This window comes from Biomphalaria glabrata, chromosome 18 (assembly GCF_947242115.1).
Source record: "Biomphalaria glabrata chromosome 18, xgBioGlab47.1, whole genome shotgun sequence".
NCBI lineage: Eukaryota > Metazoa > Mollusca > Gastropoda > Planorbidae > Biomphalaria > Biomphalaria glabrata.
In genome coordinates this window covers 16,688,266-16,704,790 of record NC_074728.1, presented here as the reverse complement: position 1 = coordinate 16,704,790, position 16,525 = coordinate 16,688,266, and the positions used below count along the sequence as shown (strand labels likewise).

At 37.1% G+C, this 16,525-nt stretch overlaps 1 protein-coding gene across 4 annotated transcripts in view; it reads right to left on the bottom strand.

Moving 5' to 3' along the window:
• Nucleotides 1-3,407: 3,407 nt before the first annotated feature.
• LOC106062124 (uncharacterized) overlaps nucleotides 3,408-16,525 on the bottom strand; it is a 60,026-nt gene continuing 46,908 nt past the window's right edge. For all 4 annotated transcript variants that reach the window (XM_056017856.1, XM_056017854.1, XM_056017855.1 and 1 more), the window contains 7 exons: nucleotides 13,330-13,350; nucleotides 12,098-12,173; nucleotides 10,385-10,485; nucleotides 8,388-8,522; nucleotides 7,373-7,471; nucleotides 5,138-5,213; nucleotides 3,408-3,735 (listed from right to left, as the gene is read on the bottom strand). In XM_056017856.1, the coding sequence (XP_055873831.1) occupies nucleotides 3,570-3,735; nucleotides 5,138-5,213; nucleotides 7,373-7,471; nucleotides 8,388-8,522; nucleotides 10,385-10,485; nucleotides 12,098-12,173; nucleotides 13,330-13,350 (674 nt within the window). In that variant the 3' untranslated portion in view covers nucleotides 3,408-3,569. The remainder of the gene's footprint in view (nucleotides 3,736-5,137; nucleotides 5,214-7,372; nucleotides 7,472-8,387; nucleotides 8,523-10,384; nucleotides 10,486-12,097; nucleotides 12,174-13,329; nucleotides 13,351-16,525) is intronic.

Here is a 16,525-nt window from a genome sequence, read left to right as displayed (position 1 = left end):
TTGCTGCAAAGCTTTCTGTTGTTTTCGCATCGTGTGCCCAATCCAACCCAATGGACCTCATTCACCATTCGTAAACAAACAAACATTTAGCAACGTGGTTCTCTATCTCTTCTATACAAACTACGCAATCCATAAAAGCTCTCACGTGATACGTTTTTTTTCATTGTTTTATTAATATTATCACGTGGCTTAATGTTGTTTGTTTACGATTGGTGAATGAGGTCCAATGTTGTTGCTTTTTTTATGTTTTGCTCTATCGTTGTTCGCTGGGTTTTTCCCCACAGACTTATGTTTGAAATTTCGTTCGGCCATCTAACATCCATTATGTGACGCAAACATTTGTTAGTGAATGCTTGTAGCTTGTCTGTGTTACTATCTTTTACTTTTCAAGTCTTTGCAACATATAAAAGAACTGTTTTCACATTTATTTTTAGGCACAATGGTCTTGACCGCCAGACCGGCAGTACAGAATTTTTAAAAAATGTTGATTTGGTTTGTTCGCATATGCTTCCACCCCCTTTTATTTCTCTTGGTTATGACGCTTCCAATGCAGACAAAGTTGTCGGTTTCTAGTATGTTCACTCCGTGGAGCTGTCTCTTGGGTTTCATTAATTCTCATCAACTCAGTTTTTTGTGATTGATTTTCAAGCCAGTCTTTGCCTCTTCTTCGAGCTTGTTTAGTTTTGTCTGGGCGTATTGTGACAGGAGGCAAATGTCATCTGCGAAATCCAGATCCTCAAGCTGATTTGTCAAAGTCCATTGAATGTGTTGCTAGCAGTTAACCTTATCACCATACAATATTCATTAATGTCTTTGTAGAGTTTTCAAAAGCAGTCTAAAGAAGGTTTTTGAGACCCCTGATCAAAGGTAGGTCAGGAATTATAATTGGTAACTTCATGGAAACCTTTTCTTTTCGTATATCCTTAATAAACTCACTGATCATTTAATTGTAGGATCACACCTAATAGAACCATCGCCCGATTTCCTCTGGCCAGTGAGGCCGGAAGCCAAAAACCACGAAGAGTTCATTTGATTCTAACACTGTAATGCTGCTTACCACGCGATGGACACGTGAGAAAACGAAGTGGCGTATGGGACTGGGCTATGAGTTGTTGTTTTTTTCACCACATGCAGTGTACTCAGTACTGTAGAAATGTACGGGAGGTCCAGTTCACCTATACGTTTCCTCTCATCAACGTTTCAAGAAGGATGTGCTGATGAAGGCGGGAACAGAGTAACCTCGCTACTCACGAATACCAGACAGTCTTGATAATGACACCAGCTCCAGAGAAGTGTTTACTATGTGTATTAAATATGCGATGTCCCTCTGTATTTGGTGAATACCAGACAGTCTTGATAATGACACCAGCTCCAGAGAAGTGTTTACTATGTGTATTCAATAGGCGATGTCACTCTGTATATGGAAGTAACTTATAACTATTGTGGTTAATCAAGATGGGAGCGTAATAAATCGTTGAACCGTTACAGCAAAGATGGCGAGTTGTGTCCCTTTTTATGGTAATCAATAAGACATGGTAAATTATATAACACAACATTCCGTCTCTGCATTAATGTTAGTGAAAGCGTTTGAAATTAAGAAGATTCAGTTATCAGAATGATTAAGGTTAGTAAACTATTATGATTATAACATAACCAACACCCTTTACGGCAGTGCTGAAGAAAACAGCACACTTTTTTTCTTGGCATAGTCTGCAAAAGAGCTCACAACTCAGCAGCAATAAAGCTGGCTAGAAGAAGAATAGAGAATTATCTTTATTATCCGTAAGGAAATTTATCTTACAATTCATTGTTACTTCTCACAATTTGAACAGCCTTTATAGAAGTGCTTTGTAATGAATAAGCCGCTATTTATATTTGTGCTGTTTTTTTTTTTGGGTTCTTTTAATCACTTTCTTTGTACGGTAAGACTTGTCTTTCATATTGTTACGAATCTCACTATCCAGGCTCTCTGCAAACTGCACCATACACCACCAACTTAAAGAACTTGACAACTCAGGGCTCCAAAGTAACGTAACACTTTAATAGTTGAATAAATAACAGCCAATACTGTACAATTGGCAGCACGTAACACAAGACTGTACAAATATCTCTTCGATAACACCGTTCCGCCGTATCAACTCTTGCACTGGCCTCTCCGTCTCGTTCCGGGCTTGCACTGGGTTCAACAGTTCAGGACTGACTTCACACACTAGGCTCGTTGTGTCGGACTCGATCGCAGACCAAGATCAAGACGCCGTTCGTCTCAACTGTACTTGATAGTACTCCGCACTGAACCGTCGTAATGCACCGTACAGAACCACACCGCTGAACTGTGCTGTAGTCGACCGGACTGTAGTGAACCGGGCTCTGAACCCCTGCCGTGAACCTTGCTGTATTAAGCCCTTTTCTCGACTGTCTTGACTGCGACGCCTCCGCTCTTTATATAGGGTCCCTACTGGCCTTCTCGAACCGGACAGAACGCCGCTCGACGTTTCTAGGTGGTCATATGACTACAACTCTCGTGACGCTCATGAGCTCTGTTCACGACGGCGATCCTTCCCGAACCGTCCTTTTGATACTCGACTCGGTTGACCGTCGGAGCTCGTCACGGTTGACCGCTCGTCTAGCGCTGGCCTGGGGCGAATTGCGTCGGCTGACTACACTCACACCACTACCCCTCTCTGTGCCACCACCAGGTTTATAACAATATTGTGCTTTCTTTTAGCTCAGTAATAAGATTACCTTTAAACCAGACTTCAGAGTTACTTCATAAGGGATATTTGTCCTACCAGCGTAGCGATCGAACTTTTTATTTAAAAAAACGACCACAAGACTTATGGCACCTTCACTGTTGGACCGTTGGACACCGCAAAAGATCTGTTGACCATCTTTCTCCATTCCTCTGTCTTTTGCTTTTGATAAAATCTCTTTCAATGACAGGTACATCCAATCTTTTATGATGACTTCCCATCGCTTTCGTCTTCTTTTGCCTGGTACTGTTTCCAGAAGGAAAGTTTTTGCTTGCCCAGGGAACCTTGTCATATGACCATAGAGTTTTAGTCTTAGTTAGTTTTTTAAAGTGACGATGTGAGTCTGGAGAGAACAATGTCAACATAGACATGAGTAAGTCCATCCATCAGAAAGAACACACTATTAGGTGAGAGGGAGCTCTTGTTCGCTTTGGCTGGCCTAGAGTTTTAAGAGCCTTTGGCTCATCTCTACCTGACAGTTAAAGAATAAGAAGACAGTAGTTAGCAGGTCATCGGGGGGTCATCATCTTGTCTCTAATCTCTTCGCAAGGCATAACTCATGTAATAGAAAAAAGGTTAACGTCAAATTACAGAGACATCAATAAACCCACTTACAACATAATATATTTTTAAAAACACTAACTGTAGGTGTGCGGGTTTGATATTTGTTCTTTATTTTAAAAAATCTCTCTTTGGTGAAGGTGTCTCTGGCGGCAAACGTGGCTGAATATCTGGGTCAAACTGATGCAAGTGAATGCACTGCGATTACTTGAAAATCGTGATTTAAATGTGAGCTCATTTTGAATAGAGGAAAACCTCCTAGATCACGCTATTGATTGTTTCAGCTTCGGTACGTGCTTCGGTGCGTCTGCTGGCCTTGGACGAGGTCGACTTCAACGCCTGGTTAACAGGTGCTGACAGCAAACTGTTTTCAAACTCGTCAAAATCTGTTTCCGCATATTCGATCTGGCGTTTATACTTTTGACTGTGAAAATACAATGAAACATCAGGCTGGTATTTAACCGCAACGTTATGCATTATGTCACAGGGAGAAATTGAATTATGGGATCGTTGTTTGTTGTCACAGATCACGACAAGAACTAAGAAGATACATTTAATAGTGACGTGTGAGGTCAAGGGAAAAAATATCAACTCGTCTATATATGGATTTAGGTCAAAATATTAAAATAATTAAAGAAAGCTCCCGGTTGAACTAGATAAGCTTTGAACTTTGAACTACTTGTTACGTCATAGCATTGCCGTCGTATAGCGAGTGGAATAGTTCAAAATAGTCACGTGACGTCACTATTACCAATAGTTAATGAAATATTTGATTTATATAATTTTTAAATTTATTCTTGTGTTATCAGGTCAAAAAATAAAATTTCCCCTTTCAGACCTTGCGATCTATAGAGCAGATGATGTTTCTGTGGCTCACGTTTAACGAGGGTGTCATGTGGCCAGCACAACGACCAGCCGCCTTTGCTTTCCCCAACTAATGTCCCATACCCATTAGAGCCTGGAAGACTCAGAGGCGCCCAAAGATCCTGAAATTAAAAATCACAATCCTCACCAGGATTCGAACCCAGCTTGGAAGCCAAGCTCCTTACTGCTCAGCCACCAAGCAACATTTCTGCTTGATCCAAGATTTGGTGTCAGGAAAATAACGTGTACAAACTTTTTACCATACAGACGCAGCTTTGTAAACAATATTTTTTTTTAAAAAAAAAAGCTTATTTAAATAAAAGAGCTCCGCACTTACAACTATATCTCTCTATAATGTAGAAGTTATTTCCATTTTCAATATCAAACAAAAAAAATTATTACCAATAATTAATAGACTAATTGGTATATTATTTTTTAATTAATTCATGTTTTGTTTTGCTATTCTGTAAAGTTTCAACTTGATCCGAGAGTTGGTGTGGGAGAAATAACGTGCACGGTTATCTAAGTGGACAAAACCCTACATATTTAGCAATATGTGTAAATACTGAAGGGATTTATAGCCCTTGTTGGTTTCAAACAAAATAATTAATTAAAAGAAATTAATTTATAAATGGGGGATTTTTTTAAATTGATTTATGTGTTGTTTTTGCCAATAAATAATTGAACAAAGTTTCAACTTGATCCGAGAATGGGTGTGGGAGCAACAATGTCTTCAAGCTTTTTACCAGACAGACAAACAAAATGAGTTGATATAAGCTTTGTAAATATACATGAATAACCATTTCGCTTCGTAAGTACAGAGAACGAGTTAGTCATAATATGTTTGGCTAATTATATATATTACGGTAAGTATGCTACAGTTTTCTCTAAATGAAATAGGCTATCTGAAACACTCAAAATATTATGACATAATAGTGTACTTTAATAAATGAAATACTTACGGTAAATAACACAAGATGGCGATGGGGATAAGCAGGAGAAGTAGAAGGAAATATAAGGAATTATAACTCTTTTTGGCTGCGGATTAGAAACAAAGGCTATAGAGCATTAGACACAATAAAACAGGAACTATGTCAGAGCACAGAATGTTTGATCACTTTGTAGTTTATAATAATAATAGAGAATTGAATCGTGATACGAGATATAATTCAGGGGACCGAACGAGCTAGATCAGAGAACAAGTATTGAAACAAACAACCATGTAAACTAGATCTACAACAACAGTTGAACATAGAGTGTCAGAGAAGGGCTAGCAGTGACAACAACAATAACAACCACATCACAATAGAACAAGCAAAATATAAAAAAAAATTCCTCTAAAAAAACAACACAGCTTATCTAAAGGGGAAGAACTCCATCCTTAAAACTATATGAACTAATAATGTACAAGTTTTTTCCCTTATTCGATCTCTAACAAAATAATTGATTACCCGTACCAATATTTAATTGACTAATTGAAGTTTTTTTTTGTTTATTGATTCCGGTTTTATAGGTACAATAAATAATTGTGTAAAGTATCAACTTTATTATTTAGCCATATCTGTGAATACTGAAGTATTAGTTTCCCTTGTTGCTATTTTAAAAAACAACAACTTATTACCAGTAATTAATTATCTAATTGATTACTCTTTTCGTATTGATTCTTCATGTCTTGTCTATGTCAATAAATACTTGTGCGAAATTTCAACTTAATACGAGAATGTGTGTGGGAAAAATAACGTGTACACACTTTTTACCAGACAGATAGACAGACAGATAAACATATTGAGTTGATATAAGCTTTGTAAAAAAATAAAACAAGATTTCCCTTAAAAATAAAGTTTAAAAAATATTCAAACGTCATAAGGAAACAAAGGAAAGGATATAAAGCTTGAAGTATTTGGTCTCATACTAGGAAACGTTTCACCAGAATTAAAACTTGTTTGGTCAGCTAGTATAAATAGCATTAAATTAAACTAATGAGCAGGAATAGCTTTTATAAAGTGCAACTTTCATGCTTATAATATGCTAGTTGCTAATGGCACCAAGGTGCGATCTCATTTGTGGACCAGTGTGGGGAAGAGGTGTATCTGTCTCTTTGGCATGATAGAGACCATCTTTTCCCTTTGCAACTTCTGTGTGACTTAAGAGGCCAATAAACAAATGCGGTCACAGGTTAGGCATCTGTGAACACCAGGCGCCGTTACATTTTCACCCTTCTTTCTGCTTATGTTATCTGCAATCCGAGACCTTTCCTTTATGCTCTCTCTCCATGTGGATCTATCCAGTGCTACTTTGTCCCAGATGCTAGTATCGATTTTGAAGAGCTTTATGTCGCGTTTGCATACATCAGTATACCTTAAAAGTGGACGACCAGCGGCTCTTCTGCCTTCTGTTAGATCGCCATACAGAATATCTTATGGAAGTGGACCTTGTGGCATTCTATGAAAGTGACCAAGCTAACCAAGGCGTCTGCTGCTGATAACAGATCGGGTGTCCTGGGCACGCTGCTCTTCGTAGCACTTTCTCATTGGTTATTTTATTTTACCAACTTATTGTAAAGATCCGCCTTAGACATCGGATATTTAGCTATTTTCCTGCCTTGAGTAGGTTGACCATATTTCACTTCTGTATAGCAAAGTGCTCATCATATAGGTCCGGTAGACTAAGGCTTTGGTATTGTTAGTCAGCAAGGTATTGTCTCAGAGTGCTCATCATACATTTCGTTAGACTAAGACTTTGGTTTTGTTATAGTCAGCAAGGTATTGTCCCACACTTTTGTCTGAAGCGGCCTCGCACTATTTTCCGGAGGGGTATATAGGAGAAGGTTTTCTATGCTGCCTTTAGGCGTTCAGTGAAGACAACTCTGCTCGGGTCGGGTGTCTTTCCTCGAGCCCCCTTCATAGGTAGCCAGGTCCAAGCTCAAGCCTAGCCTCTCGACCACACATCGTTCACCCAATATTCTGTATACGACTTGGGAAAACAATACATAAAGTTGGAATAATAGAGTGACAGGATATGCCAACAAAAAAAACGTTTTGTGCTTCATTGGACCTGGCATGTCTCTAGTGATCCTCTGCTACATCACGTGGCAATACCTCTGCTACATCACGTGACAATACCTCTTTAATGAAAGCAGCAGAATAAATTAAATAAGTAAAAAAAACTTATTTAGAAGAAGTAATTGGATGACCAACCTGGGCAGGTTCCTGTAACTCTCTCCACACAATCTTGACCCTCACAACGGTCAATACAGTTGCCCCGACAGTCGTATCCAAAGAAATACTTGTCACATTCTGCAGAATGCACATTAGAGACGGAAGAAAAGGAATATATTTCATCGCTTCACTTAAGATCTATGGCTCTACTGTTCCTTCATGTCCCAATCATGTTGTAATAGGAGATTGTAATACTATAATATAAAATTAATGAATTATTTTTTATGTAAAACTTTGGTAACAAATCTAGAAAGTGTCGATAGTGTCAAATTAAAGTAACCCATCGCTTTTATTTCGATTGTTTCCCTTTGATAATGGACCAATTACATACCTTTCAGTGTCTTAACTCTTTCTCTCAATTATTTTCATAGTGCCGATAGAATTGTTCATTTTTGTTCATTTGTATTTCACTATCCTTAAACTTCATTAACTTTTTGTTTGATATCAGAAATGTTATATTTCGTATTGAATTATAGAAGAATGCATGCTCTTTTTACACAATACAAATTAAAGTTTATAAATTGGCATCGTCAATTAGGAGAGAAAGAGTGAATTTCCATGTTCACATTTTTTGTTTATCAACATTTACAGAACCCCCATACACCCCCAACTTCAATGAGTGTGATATTAACATTCAAGGCTGGGAAGCACTAGCTCTCGATCGCTCCTCATGGCGTGAAGCTGTGAGTCTCGGAGTCTCAGGACTTGAAGCAAGAAGAGTGGCCAGGGCGAAAGAGCGCCAAACCAACAAAAAACTGAGAGAAGAAGCAGGCTTATCTGCAACTGACCATACCTACTCACGCCACGTATACGGCCGTCTTTTTAAAGTGAGGATTGGACATACAGTCATCATTGGTTTCATAGGAAATAAGAAATGTGCTCATCTTCGACCACGAAGGAGGAGCAATATATATTAACACGATCTGGAGCTGTCAGCTTTGTGACCTTACAGTCACACAAAAAGATATAACTAAAATATGAGCCCTTTACTTACCATAAGTGCATGATTTCATGGGAATGTGGAAGCCAGCTTTGCAACTGTCACAGGTTCCTTTGTTTTTGTCGCAAGGAGTAAAACAATTGGAACAATCCTTGGTACAGTTGAGACCCCATTTATAATTGGGGCAGTCTGCAATACAACGTTGAATGATTCTAATAGCTCATAAATTGAAACCATGTTATAGCCCCCCGCCCCTTTTTTTTTCAAAAAAAAAGAAAGATGACGAAGTAGACACCAAAAGTGGAGTCCAAACACCTCCCTCCATAGCGCCTCATCAGATACATACACACTTAATCCCGCCATCTTCTCTACACGCAATGATAAATGATAATATTCTATTTACTGTTTATTTTCTATATCTAGATCTAGATATACATTGGCCTATTTGAGACGTGAGACGACGAGGGCTGAACTCGTGGAACACTTGTTCCCATGCTTGTAGAACCCTACTCTGGAGAGACATTCAAGTCCGCCTTTACATCACAGGAGAAGGTGGGATTTTGTTTGAGGCTGATGAACCATGCATGTTTGGGCTTTCTTCCAGAGCTGAGGTCATTACTCCATAGCTTTCTTTGTCATATCTCTCATAGTGCGTTCTAGGGTGATGTCTTCCAGTAGTCAACGTCGATGTGAAGTGTTTGCTTACGTTCACAAACGGATGTGGGAAGAGAAGCGACCTCATGCTAGCAGGATATTACATTTTCTTCCATTTTGCTTAAAACACATAAAGCTCCTACATAGGATTTAAATAATAAAGCGAAATCTTTTCGCAAAAACTATTAGCTTTTCAAATTATTCTAGACTAGAATAGAATGGAAACAAAATTTTTAAAAAATCCTTTAAAAAAACGTATCTAAGTGGAAGAAATCCACACTTACAACTATATCTCTCAATAATGTAGATGTTATTTCCCTTGTTCAATATTGAACAAAATAATTAATTACCAATAATTAATTGGTTATTTCTTTTGAATGAGACATGTTTCGTTAGGTACAATACATAACTGTTCAAAGTTTCAACTTGATCCGAGAAAGAGTGTAGGAAAAATAGCATGTACAAATATTTAATGGGACCAAACCCTACATAGCTGCCATATATATATATATATATATAGTTCGTCCATCGTGGTTCGATGATGACCACTTTGTCATCCAGGGGGCTGAGGGCTTTGCACTGGTGTTTTGGGCCTCCTCATGTGGCTGGTGAGACCTATGTGAGCCCGGAATGTTCGGCCGCACACTGGGCAGGTTATTCCAGCTGGAGCCAGTGTCGTTGGCCTTGCTTTTGTTTTCTGGCGTTTTTCTTCTGCCAGCGTTGTTCTTTTTTCCTCATCAACCTGTGCGCCAGTTTTCACAGCGCGACGCCATGATGCTCTGTCACGTGCCTCTGTCTCCCAGGTGCCTGTGTCTATGCTGAACGCCTTCTGAGAAGCTTTGAGGGTGTCCCTGAAGCGCTTTCTTTGACCACCTTGCGAGCGCTTTCCTTCGCTTAGTTGGCCATACAAGAGTCGTTTAGGGATGCGGTGGTCTTCCATTCTGTAGACGTGACCTGCCCATCGCAGCTGGGACTGCATCAGGATTGTGTGGATGCTTTTGCAGACACGCTCTTCTAAGGACTTCAGTATCTGGTATTTTATCTTGCCATTTGACATTTAGTATTTTTCTCAGACATGTCATGTGGAAGTGGTTCAGTTTCTTTGCATGTTTACTGTACACTGTCCATGTTTCTGATGCATATATAGCTGCCATATATGTGAACACTGATGGATTAATGTTCCTTGTTGGTATTAAACAATATAATTAATAAGCAGTAATTAATTTACTTATTGGATATTTTTTTTATCGATTCCTATCTTGTCCATGCCAATGAATAATTGTGCAATATTTCAACTTGATCTGATCATGGGTGCGGGAGAACTAACGTCATCAAACTTTTGACCAGACAGACAGAGTCAGACATATGCTTTGTAAAATAGAATACAATATTTTTACCGTTAGGACAAATAGCATTGCACAAGTTATCGTCAGTAAGTTGTACTGGTGGACCAAAACATTCTAGTCCTCCTGGTTCAGGGGCGGGACTGTCACAAACTCTTTACAAAAGCACACAAAAAAAAAAAATTCTAAGAAAATTTGTTTGTCAGAATCGAACAATGAAGCATTGAATTTTTCAAAGTTTTATTTGATTTTTGTTCATCACTCAATAATAAACCGAACTAGTTTTCGACATGTAAAAATTAAACCCTTTTACTTTTATAACTGTGTGTTTTAAAATAAAGTGTACTCTATTGATAGGTTGCTTTTTGTTGTAGTTGTTGCTATATAAGCTATGTATGACAGTGGCGTAGCTAGGGAAATTGGGGGCACGGAGGGGCTTGGCCTCTTTTGAGGCGCCTGCATGTTGAGATTCGACATCATGACATGAGATAATGGCGTAATATTTAATGTAAAAACAAATCTCGGACACTCATTTGAGGGGGCCCTCTAGTGGGGGCTTGGGGGGATTTTCAAATTTGGAACCCCCCCTCCCCCACCCTAGCTACGCCACTGCCAAAGAATATGTTATAAATTGAATATCTGTTAGTTCTAATCTATTTGCTCTAGCCTATCTCAGTTATGCAAACAACATTTACTACCTCTCTGTAGAAAAACTCCATTTTTGTTATAGAACAGTGATGCCCAAAATACGGCCCGCGGGCCAGATCCGGCCCGCGAGGAGGTTCCATCCGGCCCGCCGAAATGGCGGCACAAAGTGTAAACCCCTCCTCCAAAAAAAAAAGACTTTTTACCTACGTGATTTTTCTTTAATTGATTGGTATCAAGACCTTTAACATAAGTGCGTTTATAAATGGGAATCTTCCAGAAAAAGTGAACAGATCTTGACTTTTGTGTGGAGCATAATAATAAAAAAATATATTTGATTTGTAAATAAAATGTAACTTAAAAAAACAAAATAACAACTAAAACATATAAACGTCATTATGAACAAAAAGATTGCTAAACTACGCTTAGAGATTGGAAGAAATAGTTAGCTAAAAGAAAAAGAGTCGTTGGTTAAGCCAGTTACAATGTATTTTAAGTAGAGAAAATAATCATTTTCTGCAGGGTGAAAAATCAACAACATTATATCCAATTCCTTAATGTAAGTAGGCCTACTAGATAGATCCACGGGTTTCTAATCCAATAGTTTCAAATTAAGGTAAATTTCATTTCTTTTTTTCTTTTACCTTTTCGTTCATGTGGCCCGCAAAACAAGTGTCAGAAATTAAAATGGCCCACAGGTCGAATTAGGTTGAGCATCACTGTTATAGAATATCAAACTGAAGTAACAAGACACCGATTACAAAAACAGACACCGAACTTCTTTGTTCCCCTGACAATCATAACCTTCCAATACAAAGGCTCGTTGAATATTTTTTTTTACAGCACCTTTTTGGTCAAAAATTAGGAATTTACTGAGTTAGGGTAATGCACATGGGCTTTTATGTTTTACTACTTTATTGTATGCCAACTATTGTAAGACAACACGACTGGGTTAAATCATAGACAAGGATGGTAGAATCTTAAAGTGTTTAGAAGAGAAACGTCTTTTTGGCAGACACTAACTCCACCTAAGTCAAAACAAATCGAACTATAACGGTAGAGGAAGACAGAACATATGAATGTCTATAACCACTGAGTGTTGATATTTTTAGGTGTAGCTACCTCAATCTCTGCATCTGTTTCTCTTTACAGTTCAAAGGGCAACTCCACTGTGTCCACGAGCCCCAGTCGCCATTACCTTAGAACAAACGAACAACAAAAAATGTTTAACAGAACACGCTTAATTTTATAAGTAATACAAGCAATTGATTTTTTGTATGATTACAGACAATACTTTGGAAATGTTCCTCGCAGTATAATGATTTCATTGGTGTTTTGTGTGTGTGTGTGTGTGTGTTTTTGTGTTTTTTTAATTAATAGTGAATTATTTTAAAAATGGTGTATTTTATGAAAAAATACCTGCTTGCATATTTACTTCTAAAAATTAGATAATTCGCTTTCAGACAAAGAAAAACGTAGCTGTTGTACCAGAACCAGGTCTAAAATATTATGATGTCGGATTTTCAATATCTCTTCTAGTTCATGTGTTTTAAACAGGAATGATAGACGGACGAGCAAACAGACAACACAAAGTCAATAGCGGCTATTCCCCTTTTGGGAGCTGCTAAAAAAAAGAATACTTCAAAGTCTTGATTTGTACTTTTTTTTTAAATTACTCCATTTTGTTTACAACTTATATTAGCTTGCAAACTCTTCCTTGAAACTGGGTGCAACCTGGACACTGAGCTGGTATTTAGAGAACGGCTCTAACGATATTCCTAGAACAAAGTGTCTGCATGTCTTTTGGAAAAGAAAACAAAAGTTAATGGCCACGTAATAAAACACTTTGTTTGACCGCTATAGTTGTTTTTTTTTAAATATGATCATCTTAGAATTCAATGTGGCTATTCTGACCACGCTTTCAGCAGATATTCCAGAACTCGACTCCAACGTTTCTTTGTATTCAATAAAGTGTTCAATAAAGAAATAAACGTTCATGAACATGTTGCGCGCCATCTTGTGTGGAAATGAACTGGACTTTTCTTGGAGAACTTGACTGTGCAAGCTCGCTGGATAACTCATGGCATTTGTGAAGAAATGAAGAGAGTGAGAAATTAGAGACCAACATTAGGTTGATAAGGAGGGAATTGTTTTTTAAAGAACACTGTTTTATATTGTTTGTTAAAGTAACTTTGTTATTGCAGAATTTGTTCAACCACTATTTACTAAAATAATTTCTTTACATTCATAAATAATGATCAATATGAAGCAACGGAATTAAAGTCTTAATTCAACTAAAAGTCCACAGAGTCTTTTGGAGGCGGAAGTGATGAAAGAGATATTTTAAAACTTACGTGGCGGAAGCTCAACTAACTCTGCAATAAAAAAAATAAAAAATGGCATTTGAAATATTCAGAAACAGTAAATAGAGGCACGGTGGCTGAGCGGTAAAGAGCTTGGCTTCTGAACCGGGGGCCCCGGTTTCGAATCCTGCTGACTGGGATTTTAAATTATTTCGGGATCTTTAGGCGTCTCTGAGTCCACCCAGCTCTACTGGGTACCTGACATTAGTTGGAGAAAAAAATGGCGGTTGGTCGTTATACTGGCCACATGACACCCTCGTTAACCGTAGGCCACAGAAACAATGACCTGCCCTATAAATCACAAGGTCTCAAAGGGAAACTTTACGTTTTACCAAATAAGTAGATATGATTTCGAACTTGTAGAAACTTGGTGAAAGTAGGAGATATAGACTCTTATCATGTGACATAAATATAAATTATCCATTCATGACATTAAGCACAAGCCTAGTCAGAGTGGCTCAGATATTGAATCCGACAAAACTGAGAAAACAGGAGAAGGGACAAAAGCAAGTAAGTGACACCTAAACCAGTTAGTTTCGGCAGGAGGGTCTCATTAGTTGGCTACCTCTGCTGCCTTGCAGCTCTACCCAAACATGGGAAAGGATTTTGTGGTCAACCTTAAGAAAAAATCGCGTTCTTGAAAGGACTATCGCTTTCGGGCATTTCCAAATGTAAGGCCATATTGATCCAAAAATTTAATAAATTAATGTTCATGAAACATTTTGCGTATCGTCTTCTAAGTCTGGATTTAAAGGCCTATACCTATATAATTAGAATTATTCAATAAAAAAAAACATGTCGTAGTCATGTAATGAAATGTAAGCAGTTTATTAAATTTAAAGTTGCTTTAAATATATTAATAGATTATCTAAGCTTTGCTTCTATTTTTATGTAACTCTAATATGAATTACGTCTAGATTCTAGATCTTATAAGGTGTACTTATAATAAAAATAATAAAACTAAAATATTTTGGCATTGATGGTCCATTGCATCAGTGGATTAAGGATTTTCTCATTGAGAGAGAACAAATTGTAATAATAAATAGCTCTAAATCAACACCGATAACAGTAAACTCAGGCGAACCTCATGGAACAGTCTTAGGTCCACTACTATTTTTAATTTACATAAATGATTTACCAAATTGCATCAGTTCAGGAACATAAGTCAGTTTATTTACAAGCGGTTGCATAATATATTGAAAAATAGAAACAACACAAGATACATAAATCTTGCAAAGAGAATTAGATGAATTACAGAAATGGGAATTAAATTGGATCATGTCTTTTCACTCAGACAAATGTCAGCTATTAAGAGTAACAAAAATTAAAACAAATTAATTCCACTTATCTAAATCATGGTAAACCATTCACACAGACTAAAAACGCAAAATACTTAGGTGTTATAATAAATGAAAAACTGTCATGGAATACCCATGTTGATGAAAATATGAAACTATTAAAAAATTCAAACAAAGCATTAGGGTATATTCAAAGAAATTTCTATAAATCAAATAAGAACATAAAATTAAATGTTATTTAACCTTGGTTAGGCCAATAATAGAATATGCATCCTCTGTTTGGGACCCATCAACTCAAGAAAACATTAAGAAACTGGAACAGACACAAAATAGAGCAGTGAGATTCATAACAAACGAATATTCACATTTGACTAGCGTGAGTCACTAGAGTAACACCTTTAGTAAAATCACTAAATTTAGAAAGCCATCAGGATAGAAAACTCAAAAGTAAAGGAGCAATTATACATAAAACACTGAACCAAAATCTACAAATACAAAAACAAAATGTAATAAAATACTCAGAAAGACAAAAGGATAAGGGCATATCTCTTGTTCCATATGCTAGGACAAATTTGTACAAATACTCCTTCTTCCCTAGTGCTATTAGAGCATAGAATGGGTTGCCTGAGCTTGCCAAAAAAACCAGTGACTTAGCAGAATTTAGGTCATTGGTTAATATGCATGACTAATTGCATGACGCGTAGGACGTAATCATCTGCTTTTTTTGAAGTAACGTCTGCATTATATAAGATAAGAAGATAAAAATACAATAAATAATAGTATCTTTAGACAATGTCCACTGGCCTAAGTGGTAGAATCGTTCGGACAAGAAGCTAACGGTGTTATAATTACGTTTTGTTTATATTTTAATTTTTTTTTAAAGTTGTATGACTGAGGTATTGTCTTTAAAAAAAATGATTTTTTTTTTTAAATGTTTAATTGTTTAATTTTTTTCTCTAATTATTAATTATGTTTTTTTCTGCGTCTACCACTAGTTAACTGGTTAGATATATGAAGTTGAATTTTTTTTGTTTATTGTCCAAACTACAAGCCCTCACCCCCCCCCCCCTTCCGGCGTTAGTAAAGACACTCGAACATTACACTAGTTTGGTTCCATCCGAGACATCAAGATCTAATCTCTAACAAAACTGTTTTTAATCCATTGCCATAAGCCATAATATAATGATGTTCGACTCGATCAGTGATGCCCAAACTACGGCCCATAAAAAAAAAAGATTGAAAAATGTATCTTTTCTTACTTTAGGGCCTTCACTATTAACCTTTAACATTTGTGCGTTTCTGAAATGAGAATGTAGAATCTACCAGGAAAAGTGAAAGGATCTTTACTTTTTTTTGTGGAACATGATAATAAGCCAACATATTTAATATGTAAAGAAAGTGTAGTTGTTTTAAAAAAAATAAACTTATGTAACGGCATTACGAGACAAATATGAACGGCATTCTTGGTTTGAGCCGCGAAAAAAAGATTGTTAAACTACGCCTAGATTGTAGGATTGATGAGAATATTTGCCAAAAGAAGAAACAAGAAAATGAGTCCGTTCTAAGGCTAGCTACAATGATTCTCACATTTTAAATAGAGAAATGAAGCCACTTTCTGACGCGTAACAAAAGATAAACTTACAATGTCTCATTAAATAAAGTACGTTTCTAATCAAATAGTTTCAGGTCGATTTCATTTCGTTTTTTGTACACCTTCGGTCATGTGGCCCGCGACACCAGTGCTGGAGATGAAAATGGCCTGCATGTCGAATTAGGCTTGGCATCACTAAACTAGATGTTTTCTAAACTTATGTATTTGTATGTATTACATTCACGTGTAAGAACTGCAACTAACCTTCTGCCGGTTTACTAAAAAAAAAAAAGGATAG